The 26,599-nt window shown below is 51.8% G+C and overlaps 1 protein-coding gene across 9 annotated transcripts in view; it reads right to left on the bottom strand.

Moving 5' to 3' along the window:
- The window catches only part of MLXIPL (MLX interacting protein like), a 56,012-nt gene that overhangs the window by 12,819 nt on the left and 16,594 nt on the right, over positions 1-26,599 (bottom strand). For 2 of the 9 annotated variants that reach the window (XM_082432316.1, XM_082432317.1), the window contains exons 1-2: positions 4,741-5,102; positions 808-914 (exon numbers count right to left, since the gene is read on the bottom strand). In XM_082432316.1, the coding sequence (XP_082288442.1) occupies positions 808-914; positions 4,741-5,039 (406 nt within the window). In that variant the 5' untranslated portion in view covers positions 5,040-5,102. Of the gene's footprint in view, positions 1-807; positions 915-1,685; positions 1,712-4,740; positions 5,106-21,251; positions 21,482-26,599 lie in introns of those variants that run through there. The other 7 variants (XM_082432315.1, XM_082432318.1, XM_082432319.1 and 4 more) reach the window with 6 other exon arrangements.

The raw sequence follows: 26,599 nt of genomic DNA, 5'->3' as shown, positions 1-26,599 counted from the left end.
ATCCTACAGGAGGACCTTACTGAGCTGGACAAGGTCCAGCACAGGACTCTCAGCCTCTGCTACCCTGCCATGGGGCATAGGTGGGTTTCGTATCCCCAAATGAATGACTGTGACCTCCTCAAGGGTACATCGGATTCAACCATCATTTATTAAGCACCAACTTTGTGCCAGCCCTGTTCATACCCGTTATCCCCATGCCAGCCATCAAAGTTAGGACTCTTGGCCTCATTTTATAGATGAAAAAATGGGTTCAGAGAGGTTAGACAACTTGCCTGCAGTCACACAGCCAGCAAGGGGCAGAGACAGGGTGAGAAACCAGCTCTGGGTGACTCCAAGACCAGAGTCCCTTCCACATGGCCTCTCTGGGCCCCCTCCCCCCCAATCTCCACGGTGGGGAACCTAAGGACGTCAATGGAAGGCTGGTGGAGACCCACCAGGATCTGAGTTTCCCCTTTGCAAAGGGGTACGATTGGCCCGGATAGTATTGAACGCCTCTTTCTACCCTGGCACTTGAGGCACCTGACTACACTAATGGGATGCAGAATGGGCCTTGAACTGTTCCCCAAATCTCAGCTCACTTTAGGACTTCCGAAGGGTGACCCCTGCTGTGTCCAACTTCACAGTGGAGAGCGCCCTTTGGGATACATCCCCCAAGACCCTCTGGGTTTAGAAGCTGTTGAGGGGTCCTGATGCTGGGGACCTGGCCTCCCCCAGAGCTCTCTGTGGCTGCTGGCCCTGAGGACCCTGGGGGTTTCCGGGGCAGCCCCTTCGTCAGCCCTCCTGCTGGGGCCTGTGGTGCCCACTCACACTGGATATACCAGGCCCTCCAGATGGCGTTGTTGAGGCGGATCTTGTCCCGGCACAGCAGCTTGAGGCCTTTGAAATTCTTCCACTTGGGAGAAACCAGCTTGCCACTGTCAGAGGGAGAGGGCTGGGTCAGGGGGGGCGTGGAGAAAGGGGATGGTTGGAGGGGGCTGTCTCCACTTTCTTCCCGTACATGAGGCACTCATCTATGGTGGGCAACTTGAGGGACACCCCTCCCAAATCCTGCCCCTCACTCTAATCTGCCTGAAATGCCTACCCTGAGAGGCAGACCTTTAAAATACTCTCCAGGTCCCCACTTGGGGCCTCTGTGTTCTTTGGTGAGACCTGCTGAAATCTGTTTATCAGCTCAGGTGTCAGAAAGACAATGCCCATTGGCCTCACAGGCATCTATCTCTTAGGCTGGCTAAGGAGGGTTTTCGCCTGTTTCTTACTTAAGGAAACTGAGGGTCAAGAAACGAAGGGGACATGCCCAAGGTCACGTGACACGATGGAGACTCACTCAGGACCTGTGGCTTTTTCTCCATCAGTCTCACTGGCCCCCTTAGGCCTAGGGGATGGGTAAGGTTTGTCTGAGTAGAGACGGAGCCTCTTCACCAGAGGCAGCCTCCAAGCAGCCAGCCACTGCCTTTTCACTGCCCTTCTGGTGTCTGCCCAGCCCAGAATCCCAGGATGGCAATCTGGACTGACCTGGAAGGTGCGCCCCTTCCCAGGGGTGTGCGCAAGACAATAGCCACCAGGGCCCGCCCAAAGGAAGGCAGCTAGGATGGTGGAGTGATGGGCAGGGGGCACCTTGACCCTAACCCTGACCCCTGACTCTAACCCTAGTAGTCAATCAAATCCATGAGACGGAAGGGCTCTACCAGGTGAGGGGCTTGACTCTCAGGGTCCTGTTGGGCACAGGCCAAGTCTGCCACCCCCGGGGAGCTGACCTAGGAGGCCAAGATGTTCAGGGTCTTAGACCCCTGCTGGTCCCTCCCTCTTCCCTCCCCCCTCGCTCCTCATGGTTCACAAGCTGGGGTTATGCATGAGTCCCCTCTGGCCCAGCTTCTCTAACCCTTGCTCACATGGAAGGCTGAGGCCCCAAGGCTTAGTCTTTCAGAACGCCAGGCCTGCTCTCTCCGGGGCCCTCTCCCAGTTCCTGGGGGTGAGGGGCAGGTGGGTGGCAGTCTGGCTCCTGCAGCCCCTTGAGTGCATGGGTCACTGGGTCTCCTCTACTCTCTGGTCTCCAAGCTCCTGTGTTTGCTTTGGGGTTGGGGGGGACTGCTACCCCCAGGCACAACAGGCCTCATTACCCAAATAGAGTACATGGCCCAAGCACCCAGGCCCACTGGCTGGCCCCTCTCCCTCCTAAGTCAGATAAACACCATCTGTCTAGTAGGGAGACATGGAGTAGGGGCACTCTGATACCTCCTGGGCCAGCTTCTTCTGTGGCACCTGGGGGGACTCCTGAGTTTGTTGCCCCAGCCTGTATCCCAGCAACCTCCCAGCCCACTCTGATCACCCAGCACCCTACCCCCAGCCTGCCTGCCCTCCCTCCTCCATTTCCCTGCTGAGGCTACAGCGTTTGTGGCCAGGCAGGGCTGGGGGAGGTGAGACAGTGACATCCACACCCAGGAGGAAAGAATTTGGTCTGTGCTGGGCCTGTTGGCTGGGAGGGGAGGAGAGGGGCCCAGCCTGGAGCCAAAAGCCTGTGACCAGGGTTCAAGGGATTCTTATTGACCAACAGAAATTCTGGGAATCTTGGGGATGGAATGGGGAAAACTCAGAACACCCCCCCTCCCCCGCCCACACACACATATCTACCTTGTGGAAATTTCCCTGGAAATTTCCTTAGAGTCCTGCTTGCTCCCCCTCACTCCTGAGGCCATTCTTTCCATAGCTAGCCAGCTCTGACCATGAACAAGTGTTTTCTTAGAACTTCCAGAACCTGCCTCCCTGAGGGTTCCACCCGCAGAACCATGGGACACGGGCCCCCTCCCAGTGGAGCAGTCGTCTCTCTGCCCATGCAGCCCTGCTGAGGGTGAAAGCTGGCCAGACGTCTGCAGGCTGTCCTCTGGGTCAAGCTGGCCAGTTCTTCCTGGCACCTCTGGACTCCTTGCCTTGCTGTCCCTGCCCATCTCCTTACTCTCTTGGGATACCCCGGCTTCCACAATCCTCTCCCCTCCAAGGAACCCCCACAATTAGGGGTCTTTAAGGGCTAAAACACTGTCCCAGTCTGAGCCTCAGTTTTTTCCTCTATGGGGGAACTCAAAGACTCCTCTGATACCGAGCCACTACCATCCCTGGCACTTAGGACCCCACTGGGGCGGGCCACAGAGGTTGAATATTCTGGGTGTTTAGTGAGAAAGCCCAGCCCTCTCTACCCCAGCTGCCCCTGAATGGGGTCACATCAGCTTTCAGTCAGCCTCCTAGTGTGGGCGGTTCTTGGAGTGTGCTCTGACCCCTGCCTTGCCATTTCCCCTGAACCTCCTCCCCTTTTGGTCACTGTGGTCTGGGACAGGGGCGTGAGCCAGTCCAGGCAGAGCAGTGTGTAATGTAAAGCAGAAAGCTTAAGTTGGGAATGGATGGGAAAAGGGGGATCCTGGGGGAGCCTGGGGAGCAGGGGTGCCCGAATCTGGTGTACCATGACCTTAGATGCCCTGTCCCAGGAGGTCCCCTGATGTCCGAGGAGGGGAGGGAGGAAAGGGACGGGAATTTGAACTTTCCACACAGGTCTGGTGCTCTGGATGATCAGATTGCAACACGACCTGGGCCCGGGGCCAGAGCCTGTGGGCCAAGGTTACAAAGCATCCAGCCAATGGAGTCGAGGCTGGGCGCCACAGTGGGGGGTGGGCAACACTCCCCAGCAATCCCCACCCCAGCTCTCGATCCCAGTCAGAGCAAGTGCAGGTCTGTGGCCAGCGGTTCTCAGAAGAGGAGGAGGCGCCGCAGAGGAAGAGGAATATTTACACAGAGAAAAGATCAAGGCTGGCCGATCCCCCTTTCTCCCCTACGGTTCTCGGTTGATAATTTATCCTGGTCCCTCCGCTCCGGGGAACTTTGCTCTCCGGGGCACTGAGCCAGGACCCCGGTTCGCGCCCTCCCCTGGGACACAGGCGTGGAGCTGGGGCCGGGCGCGGCCGGCGTGCTCTGCGACGCGCCAAGCAGGGGTCCCAGACAACATGAGGCGCTCAGCCTCGCGTGGCGGCCCGGGTGGGCGAGGCCAGGCCTCCCGGGGACCAGCCCCGCGCGGCCTGCAACACCCCCTGCCGGACCACGGCTGGGGAACTAAGAGCTGCGCCCCTCTGGGACGGCCGGGGCACCCTCCTCCCGCCACCCTCGACCTAGCAGGTCAAGAACAGGTGTCCCGGCAATTGAGGGGTGCAGGGTGGACGAGAGACTGGGTTTCAGTCGACGTTGGCTATGAATTGGGACAACCATGGGCGCGAGGTATATCGCGAGGGTGCAAGAATAGAGCGGGCCTGGGCGGGGGCTGCCGCGTTGGGAGCGGAAGGCTGCAGGTTGTCCGGTGGAGTGGCCCCCGGAGTGGAGGGTGGGGATGTTAGGATGGCCTAGGGTCCTGGGAGCGCAAGGGATGCCCTGAGGGCATTCTTTGGGGGCAGAGGGGTCGGGACGGGGGAGAGAGGCCCGCGGTGGGCCTAAGGAGGTCGAGGTGGAGAGCAGGAGATCCCAGCCTTAGGGAAGGGGTCTTGGTGGTGAGGAATGGGAACCAGGAGGCGCGCAAGCATGTCGGGGCCAGTGGGCTGGGCCAGGGTCAGAGGACGCTCCGGGCTGGGGAGAGGAGGGTATCCAGGATGTGGCTGGAGTCTCTGAGAGCAGCCGGGACCAAGGCTGGGGGCCGGGTGGGGTGTCCGGGGCCCCAGCGCGCGGTCCCGCCATGGAGGGCCGAGGCCGTCGGCCCCTAAGCCCCCTCACCTGTAGGCCAGGCTCATGCACTCGAAGAGGCGGGTGAGTGTGGGGTCGATGCTGCGCGGCCCGAAGTCGGCGAGCCCCAGGGGTCCCTCCTGGTCGCGCCGCCGGGTCAGCGAGTCGCTGTGCGGCGATGACACCATGAAGTGACCGCTGTGGATGACCTGCGAGCGGAGTAGCCCGCCCGCGCTGCGCCGGGTACTTGGGTCCTCCGAGTCTGTGTCTGAGTCCGAATCCGGGCTGGGGACGACCCGCGGGCCCTGCAAGCCCGCGACCAGACCCGCCAGCGCTCCGGCCGTGGCCATAGCCGCCGCCGCCTCGCCTGGGGCTAGGTGCAGCTGCCCGCGCAGCCCTTGGGGCCAGGCCGGCTCATTAGCATAGCCCCGCCCTCCAACCGCGATAGGTCGCTCGAGGGGGCGGAGCCTCGTGGCGTGCAGGAGTGGACGGGGCTGGCTTAAATTAGCATAATCAATGCTCCAGGTGTGAGAACGCTGGCCTGGAGCTCCCGCGGGTCTAGAGTTTGGAAGAGGAGGAGGTCCCTATCTCCCCTCCCGTCTTTCCTTAGGGAGAGGGCCCTCCCTAAGTGGCCCTTTTGGGATCCTTGTCACAGTGGATTTCCCTTATGTGCCCGTCTGACTTCTCCCCTGGCCTCCAGGCCCTGAGGCAGAACTGTGTCCTAGAATATCTGAGCCCCCATGCTGGGCACCCAGGGACTTGGGGAACGCACTGTGGAGGTAGGAGTAGGAAGCAGGGCCGCCTCTCCCTTGGCGCCTCCTAGCTTCAGGGGCCCTGGCTTAAGCAGACACCTGAATTGATCCTGCTCTGCCACTAATTCCATGAATGACCCTGGGCAAGTCTCTGTCTTACTGGGGATCTGTCTCTCTGTAAAATGGGGAATTTGGGGCTTCCCTGGTGGTGCAGTGGTTGAGAATCTGCCTGCCAATGCAGGGGACACGGGTTCGAGCCCTGGTCTGGGAAGATCCCACATGCCGCAGAGCAACTGGGCCCGTGAGCCACAGTTACTGAGCCTGCGCGTCTGGAGCCTGTGCTCCGCAACAAGAGAGGCCGCGATAGTGAGAGGCCCGCGCACCGCGATTAAGAGTGGCCCCCGCTTGCCACATCTAGAGAAAGCCCTCGCACAGAAACAAAGACCCAACACAGCCATAAATAAATAAATTTTTTTAAAAAATGGGGAAGTTGAATTCAGTGATTTCTTAGGGTCCTGCAACTTGAACCACCCTTGGTTCTAAGTCCCTGCTATCAGCATTCCAGCTCACCCTCCCATGCTCCTCAGGCCTCGTGTGCCCAGGAGGAACTCTCAGAGTTGTGTTCTGCGGTTCAGAAGACTTTCCCTTGAGCTGGTTCTCAGTAGGGTGGATTATCTCCCTCACCCCTTGCCCTAACCCTCCACAGAAATCTGCACCCCATTTCTGCCCTCCTGAGGGCCTGATAATACCTTTGGAGGCCTAAGCACTGAAAAGACAATCCCTCTGCACATAATTCAAAACAAAACAACACTACAATAAATAAAAGGAAGTCCAAGATAAACAAGGACCTATCGTATAGCACGGGGAACTATATTCAGTATCTTGTAATGACCTATAATAGAAAAGGATCCAAAAAGAACATATATTCTATATATATATGAAAAAAATATATATATATAAAGAATATATATATAAAAAATGGAATCACTTAGCTGTACACCTAACAAACTAACACAACACTGTAAATCAACTATACTTCAATTAAAAAAAAATGACACAAAAAATACAAAACAGTTACCCAAATGAATATTGAAAAAAAATAAACTCACTTATCTGAATAAAAAAAGGAAGTCCACAAATTCTAATTTCTCCCATGATGACATCTTCAATTTTAAAAATACGTATATCAATTACTAAATTTTAAAAAGTGTTCTGGGACTTCCCTGGTGGTGCAGTTGTTAAGAATCCGCCTGCCAATGCAGGGGACATGGGTTCAATCCCTGCTCCGGGAAGATCCCACATGCGGCGGAGCAACTAAGCCCGTGTGTCACAACTACTGAGCCTGCACTCTAGAGCCCACGAGCCACAACTACTGAGCCCACGCGCCACAACTAGTGAAGCCCGCGCGCCTAGAGCCCGTGCTCCACAACAAAAGAAGCCACTGCAATGAGAAGCCTGCGCACCGCAATGAAGAGTAGCTCCCGCTCGCCGCAACTAGAGAAAGCCTGTGCACAGCAACGAAGATCCAACGCAGCCAATAAATAAATAAATAAATAAATAAATAAATAAATAAATAAAATCCATCACTAGTCTAAATAAATAAATAAATAAATAAGTGTTCTAAATGCCTCAACCTTCCTGAGGCCTTGAATGTGTGCTTCATTCACTTTGTCTAGCATCCCCCAACCTATCTGTATGGCCATTTAAGGGAGTATGTATTCCTCATTCCAGGCACTGTGTCCAACACTTTTGAACCATCATCTCTGTATGCTACTGAAGTAAGTGTTGTTAGTTTCATATTAGAGTTGAAGAGACAGGCTCAGAGAGGGGAAGCAGTTGCTCAAGGTCGCCAGCTGAGAAAAGGCAGAGCCAGATCTGACTTGGAAGTCCTGGTTCCTACACCTATGAGGCTGCCACTCTCCACGGACTGAGGGCATAGCCAGTTCAGAGTGTCCTTGCCCAGATGACAGTGCAGACTTGCGTGCGCTAGCCCAGGTCACCCCTTCGCTCCTTTCCCATTTGGCCTGTATCACCCAGTGTTTATAACCTCTCGCTACAGACAAGTCTTTTTCACAGCTGTGGAGATGTAGGATGGGGTCTTGACTGGGGTGTGAAGACGTGGCCGTCCCAGAGGTCCTGCCTGACACCAAACCCTCCCTGTCTCCCAGCCTTAGTTCTCAGGATTGCTCCCCCAGACTGCCCTTCATCGTCAGGAAAGCTTACCCATCCTAGATGGACCCTAGATGCCACTTCCTCCTCTGGCATCTTGTTCAGATACAACTGTAATTTCATTCTGCCCTGCGTTCACATGCACTTACCTCTCTTCCCACTAGATGGCAAATTCCCTGAAAGCAACAATCACATCTTACTTCTCTCAATGGACCATCCTCCTCTCAAGTGCAAATGGGTATTTGTTGAATGAATGAGTTTATATTATATCTACTAAGTGTGCTCTACCTATCCATCTGTCTATCTGTCTGTCTATCTATCTATCTATCCATCTATCCATCCATCCATCCGCATACACACACATAGATAACATTTATTAAGTGCACATTATGTGCCTGTCCCAGTGCTAGGTATTTCACTTTTGCGAAAGTTAAAACATATAGAAAAGCAAAGATTTGATACTTTTAATATCCATAGAGATGGAAAGTAGATTAGCAGCTGACAGGGGTTGAGACTAGCTGGGTGTGGGAAAATGAGTAATGATTACAAGGGGTATGGGGTTTCTTTTTGGGGTGATGAAAATGTTCTAGAATTACATAGTGGTGATGTTTGCACAACTTTGTGAAATACTAAAAGCCAGTGAAAAGGGGTAAATTTGATAATAAGTGTATTATATCTCAGTAAAAAAAATTAGGCATTTAATATATTATTTCACTTATATTTCACTGATAATCCTCCCCGTGTGTGTGTGCGGGTGTGTTCGTATTTTTATTGCCATTTTACGGAAGGGGAAACTGAGGAAGGGAAGTGATTCAGAGGGTTGTTGTGAGAATTAACTATAAATAGTTAATGTTTATGGAGTCTAACCTGCTCAGTCTAGGTAATCTTCCTAACAGCCCCATGACTTTCAACCCATTTTGTAGACAAGGAAACAGGCTTTGCTGAAGGTCACAAGGTAAAAAGAGAATGGGAGGGACTTCCCTGATGGTTTAGTGGTTAAGACGCCGCACTTCCACTGCAGGGGAACTTGGGTTCGATCCCTGGTCAGGGAACTAAGATCTCACATGCCACGTGGTACGGCCAAAAAACATAAATAAATAAAATAAAAATTTTAAAAAAGAGAATGGGATTCAAACCCAGGCAATCTGATGGAAGCCTGCCTTACAAATACCTACTTTCTCAAATTAAAAGGACTAGCAATTGTTTGTGAGGATGTGGTGTGCACAGAACCCCATCCACTGCCACCACCGCTGTGTGACTTGGCACAATCATTTTGGAAAACTATCTGTCACTATCTACCAGAGCTGAACATCCATGTACCTTATGACCCAGCAGTTCCACAGAAACGTGCACGTATGTGCACCAAAAGACACGTACAAGAGTATTCAGAGCAGCATTATTCTTATTAGCTCAATATTGGAAACAACTCAAATGTTTATCAACAGGCGAACGGATAAATATATCACAGCACAGACGCACTACAGAATCTTAACACAGCAATGAGACGAACACTCTACCACCAGATGCAACCATATGGATGAATTTCACTGACAGTCTGTTGAGCAAAAGCAGCCTGACATGGAAGTGTGGAGGCTGTAAGGCTTCATTTGTATAGAGCTCCAAAACGGGCTAATCTCTGGTGTTAGGCTGTGTTTTAGCCTTGGGATGACTAGAAGGGATCAAGAAGGGGCTGCTAACATTTTGTCTCTTTATCTGGGTTCAGGTAACAGGTGTGTTCACTGTGAGTATTCACTGAGCTGGATACTTATGATGTGTACACTTTCTATATGGACGTAGACTTACAAGTTTTTTAAAAGAGAGACTCAGTTTGCACGTGCACATGCGGCCTCACAGAAGCCTGCCTTGGCTGGGGGTGCATCGGGCATCTAGGAGGTGGGGAGAGCGACGGTGCATCAGGCCCAGAGGAGGATTTGGCAGGGGGAGAGATCGTTGAGTGAGTTGAGGGAATAGAGGATGGAGAGGTAGATGAGAGTGAGAAAGAGGAGTCTTAGCTGTGTGTCTAACCGGCGGCAAGTTGGGAAGTCATTTCCCCAGTCTGGGTCTCAGTTTCTGTATCTGAAAAATGGATGAACAAATCATGAAGAGAAAATTGATAAATATGACTACATCAAAGAGGAAGTTGGACTGGATGAGTTTTCATATCAGAAGCACCCAGTTCTATCAAAAAATACGGGTCTCATCCTATGAGGAAAGAAAAAAGTCACTTCTCTTTGCAAAAAGTACACTTCATGCTTATAGACCTTCTGCTTCTATATTTACATATAGTGATATTACAAGTAGTGTCATATTGTTCATACATTTTTTTTTCGGCGACATTGGGTCTTCCTTGCTGTGCGCAGGCTTTCTCTAGTTGCGGTGAGAGGGGGCTACTCTTCGTTGTGGTGCGCAGGTTTCTCACAGTGGTGGCTTCTCTTGTTGCGGAGCACGGGCTCTAGGTGCGCGGGCTTCAGTAGTTGCGGCACGTGGGCTCAGTAGCTGTGGCACATGGGCTTAGTTGCTCCGCGGCATGCGGGATCTTCCCGGACCAGGGCTCGAACACATGTCCCCTGCATTGGCAGGTGGATTCTTAACCACTGCACCACCAGGGAAGTCCCAGTTCATACATATTTTTTTTCATAAATTTATTTATTTATTTTTGGCTGCATTGGGTCTTCATTGCTGTGTGCAGGCTTTCTCTAGTTGCGGCGAGCGGGGGCTACTCTTCGTTGCAGTGGGCAGGCTTCTCATTGCAGTGGCTTGTCTTGCTGTGGAGCACAGGCTCTAGGCGCGCGGGCTTCAGTAGTTGTGGCACGTGGGCTCAGTAGTTGTGGCTCGTGGGCTCTAGAGTGCAGGCTCAGTAGTTGTGGTGCACGGGCTTAGTTGCTCCACGGCATGTGGGATCCTCCTGGACCAGGGTTCGAACCCCCATCCCCTGCATTGGCAGGCGGATTCTTAACCACTGCACCACTAGGGAAGCCCCATACATTTTTAAATTATGAAAATACCAAGTGAAAAAATAATCCTAAATAGACTACCTCTGATCTGGATCGAGAACCACTTGTCTGTGCTCTGAGACTGTGAGAGTGGAGGAGGAGGAGGGGCAGAGGAGGAAACACATCAGAGTATATATCAAGTGAGTATCCAGCTATCTGCCCACCCATCCATTCATCTACCTGGGCATGTATCTATGCATCTGGTCATTTACCTATCCGTCTATCCATCCCCTGATAGTCAGACTGTCCACCTATCCACCCATTCATCTATCTGTCTATCCATTCCTAATCTGTCAATCCATCCATCCATCTCTTTATCCATCCATCCAGCTCCTACCGGTCAATCTATCTGCCCATCCGTCCTTCCATCTATACATCTACCTAAGTTTCTATCTCTTTATCCAGCCCCCTACCCAAATACCCACTCACCTGCCCATCCAGCACACATATGAACTGGCTGCGGGTATCAGGCCCTCAGTTAAGCCAGGGGTAGGGGGGTGGGGGGATGCTCAGATACTTATAACCTGCATCCTGCCTCCAAGCAACTCAGCATGGAGAGTGAGGCATGCCCACCAGCAACTCAGAGAGGGGCAGAAATAGTGCCTGGGACTATTTCGAGGCTTACCTCAAGCACATCCTCTTCTAGAGAGCCTTCCCTGTCCCCCAGGCTGTGAGTCAGGGAAGGCTGTCTAGATGAAGGTGTGCTTGAGGTGGGCCTCAAAAGACAAAGTGGGAAGCAGACACACAGAGAAGGGAGAAGGTGTTATGGGAGGGAACAGCAGGGGCAAAGGCAGGGCTGGGGAGCCACAGACTGGCAGGCCTGGGGAGAGCAGGGAGCCAGCAGCCCACACAGCTGCTGTGCTCCTGGCAGCCACCTCCCGGTCCTGCCCCTCATCTGGCTCCAGTGTGCACTGAGGCATCTACACCAAAGCGGGCCCCATGGGCCACTGCCAGCTCGTGGATTCCCTTACCAGTTCGTGATAAGAAAAATACATAAATTGCGAGCAAGTGTTTAGAAACATTTATATTGATTTAATGGAGTAATCTGATAGTTGAATGTAATAAGAAGAAGCTGAGCTTATAATTTGTCTATTTTTTCAATTTAATTTTTATAGTAATTCGTTTTCTATTCTTTTTTGCATACTTATGCATCGATGGCATACTGAAAATAAAAAAGAGCCCTTTGCCCGTCTGTATGGACTGCAGGCACTTAGAGAAGCTCTGGTAAAAGGCACAGCCTACACCCATGTACCCTTTGCCGAAGTGACCTCAAGGTCATTATCACATTTCCCTGAGAGCGGGGCAAGGCGAGGACTATCGGCCCCATTTTATAGCATGACTGGCCCAGGTTCTCACAGAGTAGGTGGCAGGGCTGAGATTTGAACCCAGGGCTGACACGACATCAGGCAGCTTCCCATGAGCTCTTGCTCCAGGGTAGGCTGAGCTGGGGGATGGGCCCAGGAGAGGAAGGGGAAGCACCTGGAGAAAGAACAGTCCAGAGCCTGTCCCAGGGTGTCAGTGGGTGCTCAGGGCACTGAGGGGGAGGACAGGAAGACTTCCCGAGGAGAGCGGCCCGAGCGTCAGCCTGGGCTTCCCCATGTGGTCCCAGAAGAACCAGGCCAGGCCCCAGCATCTCTGGGAACGTGTGGAGGGGCTAGTGCCAGGCCCGGCCCACTTCAATCCCTCTCCAGCTCCTTCCCTCCTCTTCTCCTTCTGCATCCACCCCCCCATCAGCCACCCTGTGGGATCCCTGAGGCTAGGGCTTCTGCCCATCCCTCTTGTGCCCAAAGCCCAAAGTTCAGCCAACAAAACGGGTCTCTGCCTGGCCCTTGGCAGGAGCCACTGCACTTTCAGACACATCCTCTCCTCTTGTCCTGGGGGAGACTAGAAAAACAGGGATTATGATTACTCCTCACTTATGAGCTTGAGGTCACAAGGCTCTAATTCCTGACCCTGTACTTTTTGACTAGTATTGTTGAATAGTAGAGAGGAGAGGGAAGCCATTCCCTTAGGGCCCTGGGGTGAAGCCCATAGTGGGGCAGGGAGTGGGTGGCTGGTGTGTAGTGCCAGCTGGGGAGGAAGAAAATAGTGGCCTGTGGCATAACTGGAGGGGTTATCTGCCCAGAAACTTTTTTTTTTTTCCGGCCTCGGCTCAAAGCTTGTGGAATCTTAGTTCCCCGACCAGGGACTGAACCTGGGCCCTTGGCAGTGAGAGCGCCAGGGAATTCCCTGCCTAGAAACTTCTTATCCAGCACTGTGGCTGCTTCCTGGGCAGCCTGAGAACCCCTATCCCAGGCCAGGAAGAGGCAGGAATAACATGGGCCAGGTCAGGCTTTTTTCCTATTCTGTTGGTGGACCAGTAACATGGGACTATATTTTTGCAGGACCATTTGGCAAAATCTATTACACCAAAAATGTTGGTACTCTTTGACCCACCAACTTCAACTGCAGGAATCTGTCCTATAAAAATATCTTCAACAGAGTGAAGTCAGTCAGAAAGAGAAAAACAAATACAGTATGCTAACACATATATATGGAATCTAAGGAAAAAAAAAAAAAAAAAGGCCATGAAGAACCTAGTGGCAAGATGGGAATAAAGACACAGACCTACTAAAGAATGGACTTGAGGATATGGGGAGGGGGAGGGGTGAGATGTGACAGGATGAGAGAGTGTCATGGACATATATACACTACCAAATGTAAAATAGATAGCTAGTGGGAAGCAGCCGCATAGCACAGGGAGATCAGCACGGTGCTTTGTGACCACCTGGGGGGGTGGGATGGGGAGGGTGGGAGGGAGGGAGATGTGGGAGGGAGGAGATATGGGAACATGTGTATATCTGTAGCTGATTCACTTTGTTATAAAGCAGAAACTAACACACACACACACAAAAAATGAATAAATAAATGGATTGTCTCAAAAAAAAAAAAAAGAAAAAAAAATGTGCAAATCATTAAAATAGATATTTCTACAAAGAAGATATACAAATAGCCAATAAACACATGAAACGATGCTCAATATTATTAGCAATTAGGGAAATGAAAATCAAACCACAATGAGCTATCACTTCACACATACTAAATCAAATGGATGGCTAAAATAAAAAAGACAGACAATAACAAGTGTTGATGAGGATGCAGAGAAACTGGAACCCTCACACACTGTTAGTGAGATAGTAAAATAGTGTAGCCACTTTGAAAAGTAGTTTGGAAGTTTCTCAAAATGTTAAATACAGAATTTTCATATGATCCAGCAATTCTACTCCTAGTCATACACTGAGAACTGAAAACCTACGTTTACACAGAAACTTGTACATGAATGATCACAGCAACATTATTCAGAATAACCAAAAGGTGGGAACCACCCAAACATCCATCAACCGCTCAATGATAAACAAAATATGGTATATATTCATATAAGAGAATACTATTTAGCCATGAAAAGGAATGAAGTTCTGATGCATACAACATGGAGGAATCCTGAAAACATTATGCTAAATGAAACAAGCTAGTCTCAAGAGGCCACATACTGTATGATTCTATTTATATGAAATATCCAAAACAGGCAAATCCACTGAGACAGAAAGATGAGTGGTTTCCAGGGGCTTCTGGTGGTGGGGGGGTATGGAGAGTGGCTGCTAATGGTACATGGGCAAAGACAATGTTCCAAAATTAGATAATGTTCATGGCTGTACAACTTGTCAATATACTGAAAACCAAAGAAATGCACATTTAAAGGGGTGAATCTTATGGTTTGTGAATTATATCTCAATAAATTTGTTATTTAAAAAAAAAAAAATCTTCATAAGCGTGCAAAGATGTACCAGGATGTTCCTTGCAGCACTGTTTATAATACTGAGAAACAGGAGAATGGTTGAATAAATTTTGATAAGTCCTTACAGTGGGATACTATGTAGCTGTTAACAACCTCATCTATAAAACAGTGATAATAGGATTTGTCTCTCATAGTTTTTAACGGGGATTAAGTGAATTAATACCTGCAAAGTGCTTCCATAGTAATGCTAGCTGTCATCATTGTTACAGCTGTAGAAATAGGAAAAAATCACTAAGACGCAATGCTGATTAAAAAAGAAACTTATAAAACAATAGGTGAAGTGTGATCCCATGTGAGTAAATTAATAATAGTAAACACACATATGAAAAAAGAAGAAAAGTCTGGACATACAGGCACCAAACTATGACACTGGTAGTCTTTGGGGGGTGGGTAACAGAGACATTTACTTTATAAATTTCTATAAATTTTAAAGTTGGGTAATACCTGTGTATTGCTTTTGAAACCAGGGGGGAAAATCCTCCAAAAAAGTAAAGAAAACAAGAGGATTAGAAGATGGTATGGGAACCCCTCCCCTCTTTTTGAGGACCCCGAAGTCCAGAGATCAAAGCTGCCTAAACAACAGGAAAGACTCCCTGTTTGGCTGATCAGACACTGGGGAAAGTCAGGGCGCAGCTTCCCACCCCAGCTTGTCTGACACTTTATTCTCATTCTGCAGGGCCCAAGGACCCCATGGGGACACCTTCTCTTCAGGGCATAAGGCCCAGGAGGCTGGCTCATCAGGGAGGCTGGGTCATCTCAGGCAAGCCATTTGCCCTCTCTGGGCCTCAGCTGCCCTCCCTGTAACATGCGCAGAAGCAGCCCAGCCTCTTGTGTGCTGTGAACAGCTAGGGGAGAAGAATGTGCCACTGGCATCACAGCAGAGCAAAGGATGGGGGCCAGCCTGGAGTTGGTGTTTCACCAAGAGTCTGTGGTCTGTAAAAATGCCGATGGCTGCCATTTGCCAGCGGGCAGTTTTTACTCACAACACTGCTGATACCAAATGCGTGATGTCTTTTCCAACACCACTTCTCCAATTCGCCAGTACCAGCTGGGTGTCCTCCAATTCAATTCAGTTCTGACACTGTCTACCTGGAGTTAGCATCAGATCCCATAAACTAAGGGCTTGGTCCCACAAGCCGGCCTCCACTTCAGACACCAATCACAAGTCCAGGTTGTCACCTGTACTTTTGACCAACTAGCTATAAATCAGGAGATCCTGTGATCCCTGGCTGAGGTTCCATAATTTGCTAGAAAGGCTCACAGAACTCAGGAAATCTCTTTACTTACACTTTCCAGTTTAGCATAAAGGAGACAACTCAGGAAAGCCGAATGGCAGAGACGCATAGGGCAAGGCGCGGGAGCAGAGAGTGCACGGAGCTCCCACGCCTCTCCTGGTGCGCACGCTCCCAGCACCTCCATGTGTTCACCAACCCAGAAGCTCTCTGAACGCCTTCATTTAGGGGTTTTTATGGAGGTTTCATTACATATGCACGATCGATTAAATCATTAGCCCTTGGTGACTGCACTCAATCTCCAGCCATCTCCCCTCCCCAGAGATGGGGAGTGGGGCTGAAAGTTCCAACCCTCTAATCATGCCTTGATCTTCCTAGTGACCAGCTCAAAACTATCTAGGGGGCCACCAGTCATCTCATTAGCATACAAAAGACACTTATCACTCTGAAGATTCCATGGGTTTTAGGAGCTGTGTGCTAGGAACCAGAGACAAAAACTAGATATGTATGTTTCCCATTGTACCACAACCGGGCCTCCCAGTGGCCTGCCAGGCCCTGAACATTGGTTGTCGTGTCTAATCAACCCACCCAAACACCTGTCACATAGGGCTGATGGTCCCCAGTTTACAGAACACACCCAGCTCAGGGAGTTGTTTGTTTACATGTGTTAGAGAGAGTAGGACAGTCATTCCAGGTCATACAGTTAATGAGTAGTGTAGCCTGGATTTGAACCCAGGTGTGTCCGATGGCAGAGCCCAAGTGTGTCCTTCCACTGGGCTGCTCAGAGGCACTAAAGGATGACCTGACCGCCCCTAAATATCAAGTATCAGATAAGCCCACCCAAAACGGAGCTGAAGTGCAGGTGCCAGGGTGGAAGGGGCAGCTGGCACGTAGTAGGTGCTTTGTGAATACTTGCTGAGTCAACAAAGGACCGGCAAGTCCTTCTCCCTACGCTCTCCAGGAGGGGGTGTGAGGATTAGGGTCTCATCAGCTGCTCAAGACTCATATCCACGACCTAGAAGTTTGTAAGTTGGAGAGGGCTGCAGACCACGTGTCCGCAGACCACATGTTACGCAGAGGGAAAGTGGGGCTTGATTTGGCTCAGGGGCTGTCTCAGACCACCAGCATGTCATGTCAGTGACCACGCCAGGCCTCCTGCCTCCCAGCTCTGGGCCCTCCAAGCTGCACCATCGGAGTCCCACGAGAGCGGGCCAGGAGAGGTAGAACAGGGCCCACTGTGTTAGTCGACCCATTCTACAGAGGAGGAAACAGAGGGCCGGAAAGCAGGTGCGCCTGGCAGTGCAGCCTCCTTCTTTGTGCATTTCTGGCCACCTCTGTGTGTCGAGGTGGGGTGTGGGTGTGGTTTGCCAGAGTCAGTTTCCGGAGAGTAGAATGGGGGTGCCTTGGAGGAGTGGAATGATTGTCAAGGCCAGGACCTCCCTGGCTGCTCAGACCCCTGCCTGCCTGAGAAACATCAGGGTCAGACGATGCCTGGGCCGTCCAGGGCTCCCTGGCACAGAGGCATGTACTGTAGTTTTCAAACCTGCCCCTGTTCTGTGACTTTGGGGTCCTCTCTGAGTGCGATCCCTATACAAGGAGGCAATGGTATAATGGGCTTTGAGCACTGGTTTCTCATCTTTTTTTTTTTTTTTAACAGATTTATTTTATTTATTTATTTTTTGGCTGCGTTGGGTCTTCGTTGCTGTGCGTGGGCTTTCTCTAGTTGCAGCAAGCGGGGGCTACTCTTTGTTGCGGTGCATGGGCTTCTCACTGCGGTAGCTTCTCTTGTTGCGGAGCGTGGGCTCTAGGCGCACGGGCTTCAGTAGTTGTGGCATGAGGGCTCAGTAGTTGTGGCTCGCGGGCTCTAGAGTGCAGGCTCAGTAGTTGTGGCGCACAGGCTTTTCCTGGACCAGGGCTCGAACCCATGTCCCCTGCATTGGCAGGTGGATTCTTAACCACTGTGCCACCAGGGAAGCCCCTGGTTTCTCATCTTTAAAATGGGTGTGGTGATATGATGTAATATTTACTTTAGGGGGTTGTTGTGAAGATTAAATGAAATACGTGAATGATGGCCAGTGGTCGGCACATGGTAAGTGTGGGTTTCCTTCTTCCTTCTCTCTCTGCCTCTCCCACCCCTGCCCTTTCTTTTTTTCCTTCCTTCCTAGCCAACAGCTCTGGGTATGGTGTTAGAGAAAGAACCAGGTGCTACAGGATACAGACAATGAGGGGACAACCTCCACCAGGGGACTCAGGGATGGAAAAAGCCTTCTCAAACCAGCTGTGGGCGGGCAACAGTCAGCTCGGCCCTGCCCAGAATCCCCAGGCCTCCTCAGTGCTGGGAGCTCTGGGAGTCATACCAACTGTGGTCCCACACCAGCCTCATCAGGGCTTCAGACTCCTGGACTGACATGGAAAGGGGGTCCCAGGGAGGCACATCTCTCTCACCCAGAGTCATGCGGCTACTGGGGGGGGGGCCCCAGCAGCTGACTGTCACCTGCTCACCCACCTGCCTGCTGACCTCCATAACTCAGGGCCAGCCAGGAGGAGGCGTCACCTATTTATTGGTGCCAGGCCCTGCCCTGGGAATGTTCTGTTCCTTCCTGCTGGGGTCTGTCAGGGTCCCCTACACAAAGTCAGCTTAGCCCACCTCACAAAGGAGAGACAAACATGAGCTGCCTTGCCCCTGTATCTCGGGAGCAGGAAAGACAGATGGAGAAATGGATGAGGCGGGCACAGGCACGAGGACACCCATGACCACGCATGAATACAGCCCCTGTTGTGTGCTGCTCCTTGGATGCAGAGCACACACTCGCCCACAGCTGCTGCCCAACAGTCTGGGTAAGAATGCTTAGGCCCAGGTTACAGATGAGCAGAGTGAGGCCCGGGTCACCTGGAGGAGAGTCAGAGGCAGCAGTGGGAACAGAAACCAGAGCTTTGGAATCAGGCTGCCTGGGTTTGAACCCAGCCCTGCCATTTCCAGGCTGTGTGACCTGGAGCCAGTGCCTTGACTTTTCTAGGCCTCTGTTTCCTCATCCGTAAAGTGGAGAGAATATCCTCTTCCATCTCAGGTTATCAGGAAGCAGGAAACAGAGACAGAAAAGCCCCCACACAGTGCCTGGCACACAGTAGGTGCGCAGCAAATTTCAGTTCCTCCCCCCACTCCCAGCTAACCCTCTCTTCTCCTTCCTCTGCTTCCAAGCCCAAACCCCTTCTTCAGTCCTGACCAGGCAGCGAGAATTGGCCTAAAGAGGGCCCCTCCCAGCCCGACAGCGCCAACATAGGTCTCAACCTGCCTCTGCCCGCCACAGGGCCAGCAGCGGGGTCAAGGGCAGCCTCAGAGGGAAGACCCTGGGAGGGGAGTCTGAGTGTCTGGGCAGGTGAGGTCGTGGGAGCCTCCAAAGCGCGGCCCCTTCCACTTCCACTCTGCAGTTTGCGGCCTCTCCCACTCCCACTTCCACTCTGCAGTTTGCGGCCTCTCCCACTCCCACTTCCACTCTGCAGTTTGCGGCCTCTCCCACTCCCACTTCCACTCTGCAGTTTGCGGCCTCTCCCACTCCCACTTCCACTCTGCAGTTTGCGGCCTCTCCCACTCCCACTTCCACTCTGCAGTTTGCGGCCTCTCCCACTCCCACTTCCACTCTGCAGTTTGCGGCCTCTCCCACTCCCACTTCCACTCTGCAGTTTGCGGCCTCTCCCACTCCCACTTCCACTCTGCAGTTTGCGGCCCCTTCCACTTCCACTCTGCAGTTTGCGGCCTCTCCCACTCCCACTTCCACTCTGCATTTTGCGGCCTCTCCCACTCCCACTTCCACTCTGCATTTTGCGGCCTCTCCCACTCCCACTCTGCAGTTTGCGGCCTCTCCCACTCCCACTTCCACTCTGCATTTTGCGGCCTCTCCCACTCCCACTTCCACTCTGCAGTTTGCGGCCTCTCCCACTCCCACTTCCACTCTGCAGTCTGCGGCCTCTCCCACTCCCACTTCCACTCTGCAGTCTGCGGCCTCTCCCACTCCCACTTCCACTCTGCAGTTTGCGGCCTCTCCCACTCCCACTTCCACTCTGCAGTTTGCGGCCTCTCCCACTCCCACTTCCACTCTGCAGTTTTCAAAGCTCACTACCATCCACCTCAGCTTACAAAGTCACCCGCACCAGTGTCAGAAGATTTCATTCACAGCGTTCCAAGACCCCACGTGGGGCCCTGACCCCAGCTCTCAGCGGCCCTCTCACCTGAGCCCAGCTTGAGTCCTGATCCCAGCCTGAGCCCTGAGCACGATTCCAAACTGAGCCGAGGTCTAGGGTAGATCGTGTCCTTAGCGGGGTAAGGGGGTAGGGGAGGAGGGGCACAGTCACAAGAATGAGCCTCTCAAGAGGCGGAGAAGCCTGCTTGTCACAGCTCAGGGCTCCTCCGCTGGACTCTCCCTCCTCCCCCAGAAGCTGTCCCTGCCTGAGGCTGAGGCCCTGAGCCTCCCTGGGGCGGGCCTGAGCCCACTGCTTAGCTCCCAGGCCTGAGCGCCCCAGGCCCCTCTTCTGAGGATCTGGCCAGATGCTGAGGAACCTGGGCAAGATGGAGGCCAGGGCTAGATCCCTGGCCTCACCTGCCACCTGATCCAACTGACCCTGCCGCATCCTCCTCCTTGTGAAGGACCAGAGAGACCTTGTTTGGAGGGGGCTGCCCTGTACCCCAAAGCATCCTGGTGTCCCTGTTTGTTCTGTCCCTGTCTCCATACTAGTGGCCCAGGAACAAGCCTCCCCATGTCACAGAGGGAGAGCCAGGCCCAGAGAAAGGAAGTAACATGCCCGTGGTCACACAGCCAGACACAGACAAGAGCCCGAAGCTCCTAAACCCAGTCCAGGCCTGACTCTGGCTTCCTGGCCCCCCAGGTGGACTCAGGGGACCTGGGGTTGGGGGCAGGGTGGCTGGGAGAAGGTTGGCTGGGAGCCGGCAGGGAGCCCTGGCCTCCCTGAGCCAGACCAGTGGGGATGCCTTTCACCACTTCCCTAGTCCCTACCTCTTGACTAGAAGCCTGGTGACTGGGAATCCACATGGCTTCCCTGCCCCACGGAGACAGCTGGCTTCTTCCTGACCGGCCAGGAGGAGTCTGGGTCCTTGCCCCTGATCCAGGGCCCACTTGGAACCAGCTTCTCTACTGGCAGCCACAACTGCTCAGGGCAGGGGGGAATGACAGGGAGGAAGGCCCTCCCTCTTGGCTTCCTGGACCCACACTCGGCTCCATGGAGAGCCCCCTGGACCAAGACTCAATCCCAGCCCAGCCAGTGGGACAGAGGAAGCAGTGGGAGCCTGTGGGCCTCCTGGAAGGGCAGGCAGGATGAACTCTTCTTGGATTCTTGATCCTGAGCCCTCTCTGGGGTATGAGCTTGCCTCTTCGCTACCCAGCCACCCACCCCCCGCTTGAGTGAGGGGGGCAGGTACACGAGAGTATTAACCCCTTCAGCGCAGCAGAGCCATAGAAGCGCTCCTCCCCATTTGACAGGTGGGGAGACTGAGGTCCAGCATAATGGAGGCTCCGACTCTCCTCGGGCTAAGCACCTGCCCCCACCTGACCCCCTCTACGCCCCTTACCTGGATTCTGCGCGATCTGCGGAGGGCGTGGTGGCTCCCAGCCAGGGCCACGAGGTCTCCCGTGCTGCGTCCGTGCGGTGTCCGGGGCGCACGCGGGATGCTCCGGGCAGAGGCTACTCGCTCTCGGTGCCTTCTCTGCACCGGCGGCAGAGGGCTCTGCGCTGTCTACGCAGCGGGTGTGGACGCTGGCACTGCCCGGCCCCCGCCCTCCCGCCCCCTTAGGGTGTCCTTTGCCCCTTGATCCGGTGCCTCCTTCTCTCCTTAGCACGTGGGTGGCAACCGCTCACCCAGCCGGCGGCCTGTGGGGCAGCCCTGGCCCGGGCCACGGGCCCAGGCGCCTGCCAATCCCCGTCTGCGACCGGCTCGTGCCCGCTCACCTTTAACCTCCCTCTCCGCGGGGCTTAGTGCCCGGCTCCCAACCCGCGGGCTGGGCTGGAGAAGGGAGGAGCCGTAGGTGTGGAGCCAGGCCCGGGTGGGCAGAGGCAGAGCCTGGGACAGCCTCGGTTACGCCCTGAGCCGCAGCCCCTCTTCTCTCTTGAGTTCCCATCCTGCTCACCGAGCCCCGTTCATTCCCTGAGCGCCAGCTCCACTCGTGCCCCGTCCTGAGCCCCCTCCTGCCTCTGAGACCTCCTCTCTCTCCCTGATTTCCCATCGTCCTCACCGATCCCCACTCCCATTCCTTGAGCAGCCCTCCCGTTCTCACACACCCCCACCCCTTACGGAGCCCTCCCCCTCCACACCCTTTACCCTCCCTGAGCTCCCGGTTCCTCCTGGAACCTCTTTCTGACCTCCTTTCTCTCCCCTGGGTCCCTGTCTCCTCCTATGCCTCTGCCCTCTCCCTGAACCCCACCACTAAGTCTAAGTATGTCTCATGCAATATTTGGGGCATACTTATACTAAAAGATTATTCATACTGTTTATCTGAAATTCAGATTTAACTGAGCATCCTGGATTTAGCCTACCCATATGTAAAACAGGGGAGGCAGGGGAGTTCCGACAGGATCTTCTCTCTCCAGGGCCCCTCTTAGCTCCAGCTACACTTACAGAAAAACCTCAGGTTGACATGGAAGTGGTCTGGAGGATGTTACATCCCTTGCAGAGTAAGAGGAGAGCAAGGTGAAGATGGGAAGGGTGGAGGGGATGGCCTTCACATCAGAGAAAGACAGAGGGAAGCAGAAGTTCCTTGAGGCAGTCCAATCCTGGAAGGTCTCCTGAAGGAGCAGGACGTTCATGGTTACTTTGACGCTGAGAAAGAAGGGAGGTGAGTTAAATGACTCTGGTGGATGGCTCCCCCTCCCTTAATGGAAACTGGGAAGGGTTGGGGGTCTCCTCATTTAAGGAAGTCTCCTGAAGATAAGTAGAAGGTATCTCCCCCTTTATATGAAGATTCTTTAGAGTAAGGACAGGGTCTCATTTCAGCAACAAATTACTACCATTTCTAGCTAAGATTTGTCAAGCACTGACCACTTGCCAGGGTCCTGCCTACACTTCCTAAGCCCTTTATGTGGGTTAATTCATTGAATCCCTTCAACAACCAAATGGGGTGGGTGTTTTTCCTTATTTTACAGATGAGGAAACAGAGGCACAGAGAGACTGAGTAATTTGTCTGAGGTTCATACAGTGAAATTGGAGCCCAGGTGTCCTGGCCCTGCACCTGCCATGTAATAGAGCCTGTGCTGGGGGCTGGGATTGGAAAAATGACACAAATTCTGTCTCACAGGAGACCTCAAGTCTAGCAAAGAGTGGGGATGTGTGAGTCTTTAATGACTCTGGTACAGGTCAGGCTGGGATCAGGGCTGGGATAGAGTGTGCTGGGAAGGTAGGATTGATTCTGCCTGTGGAGAAGGAGGTGTGTGCTAGGCCAAAAGGATGGGTCAGTTCTTCAATAGTTTTAGGACAAGGCATTGGGAGGAAGGGCATTCTTTTTATTTTTATTTTTGGCCACATCACGCAGCTTGCATGATCTTAGTTCCCCGACCAGGGATTGAACCCGGGCCCTCGGCAGTGAAAGCACGGAGTCCTAACCACTGGACTGCTAGGGAATTCCCATGAAGGGCATTCTAGGTAGAGGGACATCTTGGGCAAAGGCAGGAGAGTTATAGAGATGCAGTGTGAGATTGGGGAATAGTCAAGAGTCTGGCTTGACTGGAAGGGGGTCTATAGGCAAGTATGAGATGGGGGAAAAGGAAAAAGGAAGAAAATCATAGAGGAACACAGACATTAGACAAAGAAATGTAGACCCCATCCGGGAGAGGACAGGGAGCCATAAAAGAGGGCAGGGGGCACTCAGCCGAGGAGTGGCATGTCTGCCTCAGCTGGGCCAGGACTGCACAACTGCCTTGGGGAGGTGGAGGGAGGACTTGCCCAGCTGAAGGGACTGACTGTCACTTTGCCAAAGGTCTTGGGTCTCATTCAACTCTAGATCCAGCCCCAGAACAGGACCTTTGTTAACAAAATAACACACTTGTAAATGTCGGCAGAATTGGGTGAAGAGGATTTGTCGACAGATCGAAGGTTTAGGGGTGAGAAAGGCTTTCCTGATTTGAGCCTAAGTGCCTGGCAGGATGCTGACCGTCTAAATCAAATAAGGAGGTATGGGGGAAACTGACTGTGGGCAGAGGTGGGAGATACTGCATCGAAGGGTTGCTGTGGGGTGACATCCAGAAGGCTGCTGTCCTCAGGATGGCAGGTAATGTCTGAGCCTCTCATAAGGAAGGTGGTGGAGCTCTGAGGCTGCTGAGGGTGTCAGGCTGCTTATTTCTTCAGCCTGGATTGACGCCTCCCATGTACCTAGCCCCGTGCTTGTGGGAACATGTTCATAATGTGGTAGGAGAGTGTCCCCTTCAGCAGAAAGATAAGATGGCTGAAGTCAGAGCCTTCACTTTTTATGAGGTTCAAAACAGCTACAAATGATCTATTGTTTAGACTCCTGTGTCTATATACCAAAACTATTTTTAACAAAACAAAGGAATTCCACACCTGTTAGAATGGCTAAAAAGAAAAAGACTAAGCATATAAAGTGTTGGTAAGAATATGGAGTAACTGGAACTCATATACTGCTGGTGGCTATGTTAAAACAGTTTGGAAAACTGTTTGGCGGTTCTTAAAATGTTAAACAGACACCTACCACCTGACCCAGTCATTTCATTCCTAGGTATTTAGTCAAGAGAAATGAAAGGCTATGTCCATACTAAGACATAAGCAATGTTAATAACCGCTTTGTTTGTAAAAGCCTTAAACTGAAAAAAAAAAAAAAAAAAAGCCTTAAACTGGAAACAATCGAAAGGTCCAGCAACAGGCGAATGGATAAACAAATTGTGGTATATCCATACAACGAAATAGTATACTGAGATAAAAAGGAACAAACTGATAAATGCAACAGTCTGGATGAATAACAAAAGAATTATTCTGAGTGAAAGAAGCCAAATAAGAAAAATAGTATACGCTGTATGATTCCATTTATGTAAAATTCTCGAAAATGCAGTCTAATCTGCAGTGACAGGAAGCAGCTCACAGTTATCTGGGGATGGAGTTGAGGGGTGTGTGAGAGACTGGAGGGAGTGATTACAAAAGAACATAAAGGAACTTTATTTTTTTTCTTTAAATTTATTTATTTATTTTTATTTTTGGCTGCGTTGGGTCTTCGTTGCTGCACGTCGGCTTTCTCTAGTTACGGTGAGCGGGGGCTACTTTTCGTTGTGGTGCGCAGGCTGCTCATTGCAGTGGCCTCTCTTGTCATGGAGCAAGGGCTGTAGGTGCGGGGGCTTCAGTAGTTGCAGCACACAGGCTCAGTAGTTGTGGCTCGCGGGCTTCAGAGCGCAGGCTCAGTAGTTGTGGCGCACGGGCTTAGTTGCTCCACGGCATGTGGGATCTTCCCAGACCAGGGCTCGAACCCCGTGTCCCCTGCATTGGCAGGTGGATTCCTAACCACTGCACCACCAGGGAAGTCCTGAGGTCCAGATTTTAAAAGGGATATGTGTGTGTGTGAGTGTGTGTGTGTGTGTGTGTGTGCTAGGATAACTGGATAGCCACAAGCAGAAGTATGAAGTCAGATCCCTACCTCACACCATATACAAAGATTAAATCAAAATGGATCAATGACCTAAATGGAAGAGCTAAAACTATAAAACCCTTAATAGAAAACATAAAGGTATAATAAATCTTTATGATCTTGAATTAGAAAATGCTTTCTAAGATATGATGCCAAAGTACAAGCAACAAAAGAAAAAAATAGATAAATTGTACTTCATCAGACTTTTCATAAAAACTTCTGTGCATCAAAGGACGCCATCAAGAAAGTGAAAAGGCAACCTACAGAATGGGAGAAAATTATAAACCATATACCTGATAAAGGACTAGTTTCCAGAATATATAAAGAACTCTTACAACAAAAATAAAGAGACAGGGGACTTCCCTGGTGGTGCAGTGATTAAGAATCTGCCTGCCAATACAAGGGACACGGGTTCGAGCCCTGGTCCCGGAAGATCCCACATGCCACGGAGCAACTAAGCCCGTGCGCCACAACTACTGAGCCTCTGCTCTAGAGCCCGCGAGCCACAACTACTGAGCCCATGTGCCACAACTACTGAAGACCGTGCGCCTAGAGCCCGTGCTCCACAACAAGAGAAGCCACTGCAATGAGAAGGCCGCGCACCGCAATGAAGAGTAGCCCTGGCTCACCGCAACTAGAGAAAGCCCATGTGCAGCAAGAAGACCCAACGCAGCCAAAAATAAATTGAATTAAATTAATTAATTAAAAAAAAATAAAGAGACCAATAACCAACTGAAAAATGAGCAAAGTGTCTGAATAGGCTTTTCCCAAAAGTAGATATAAAAATGACCAATAGCACATGAAAAGATGGTGAACATCATTAGTCACCAGAGATATGCAAATTGAAATCATGAGATAACACTTCACACCCACTAGGAGAGTTATAATAAAAAAAGATAGACAATAACAAGTGTTGGTGAAGAAATTGGAACTTCATACATTGCTAGTGCAAGTGTAAGATGGTGCAACTGCTTTGGAAAACAGTCTGGCCTTTCCTCAGAAAGATTAAACATGGAATTATCATATAACCACTCATTGGTATATAAGCAAGAGGAAAAAACACGTCACATAAAAACTTGTATGCCAGGCTTCCCTGATGGCACAGTGGTTAAGAATCCGCCTGCCAATGCAGGAGACACGGGTTTGATCCCTGGTCCGGGAAGATCCCACATGCCGCGGAGCAACTAAGCTCGTGCGCCGCAACTACTGAGCTTGTGCCCTAGAGCCCGTGAGCCACAGCTACTGAAGCCCGTGCACCTAGAGCCCGTGCTCCACAACAACAGAAGCCACCGCAATG

Source organism: Balaenoptera physalus (assembly GCF_965194825.1).
Source record: "Balaenoptera physalus genome assembly, chromosome: 16".
NCBI classification, from domain to species: Eukaryota; Metazoa; Chordata; class Mammalia; order Artiodactyla; family Balaenopteridae; genus Balaenoptera; species Balaenoptera physalus.
The sequence above is the reverse complement of the archived record's forward strand: the minus strand, read 5'-3'. Positions and strand labels throughout refer to the sequence as shown.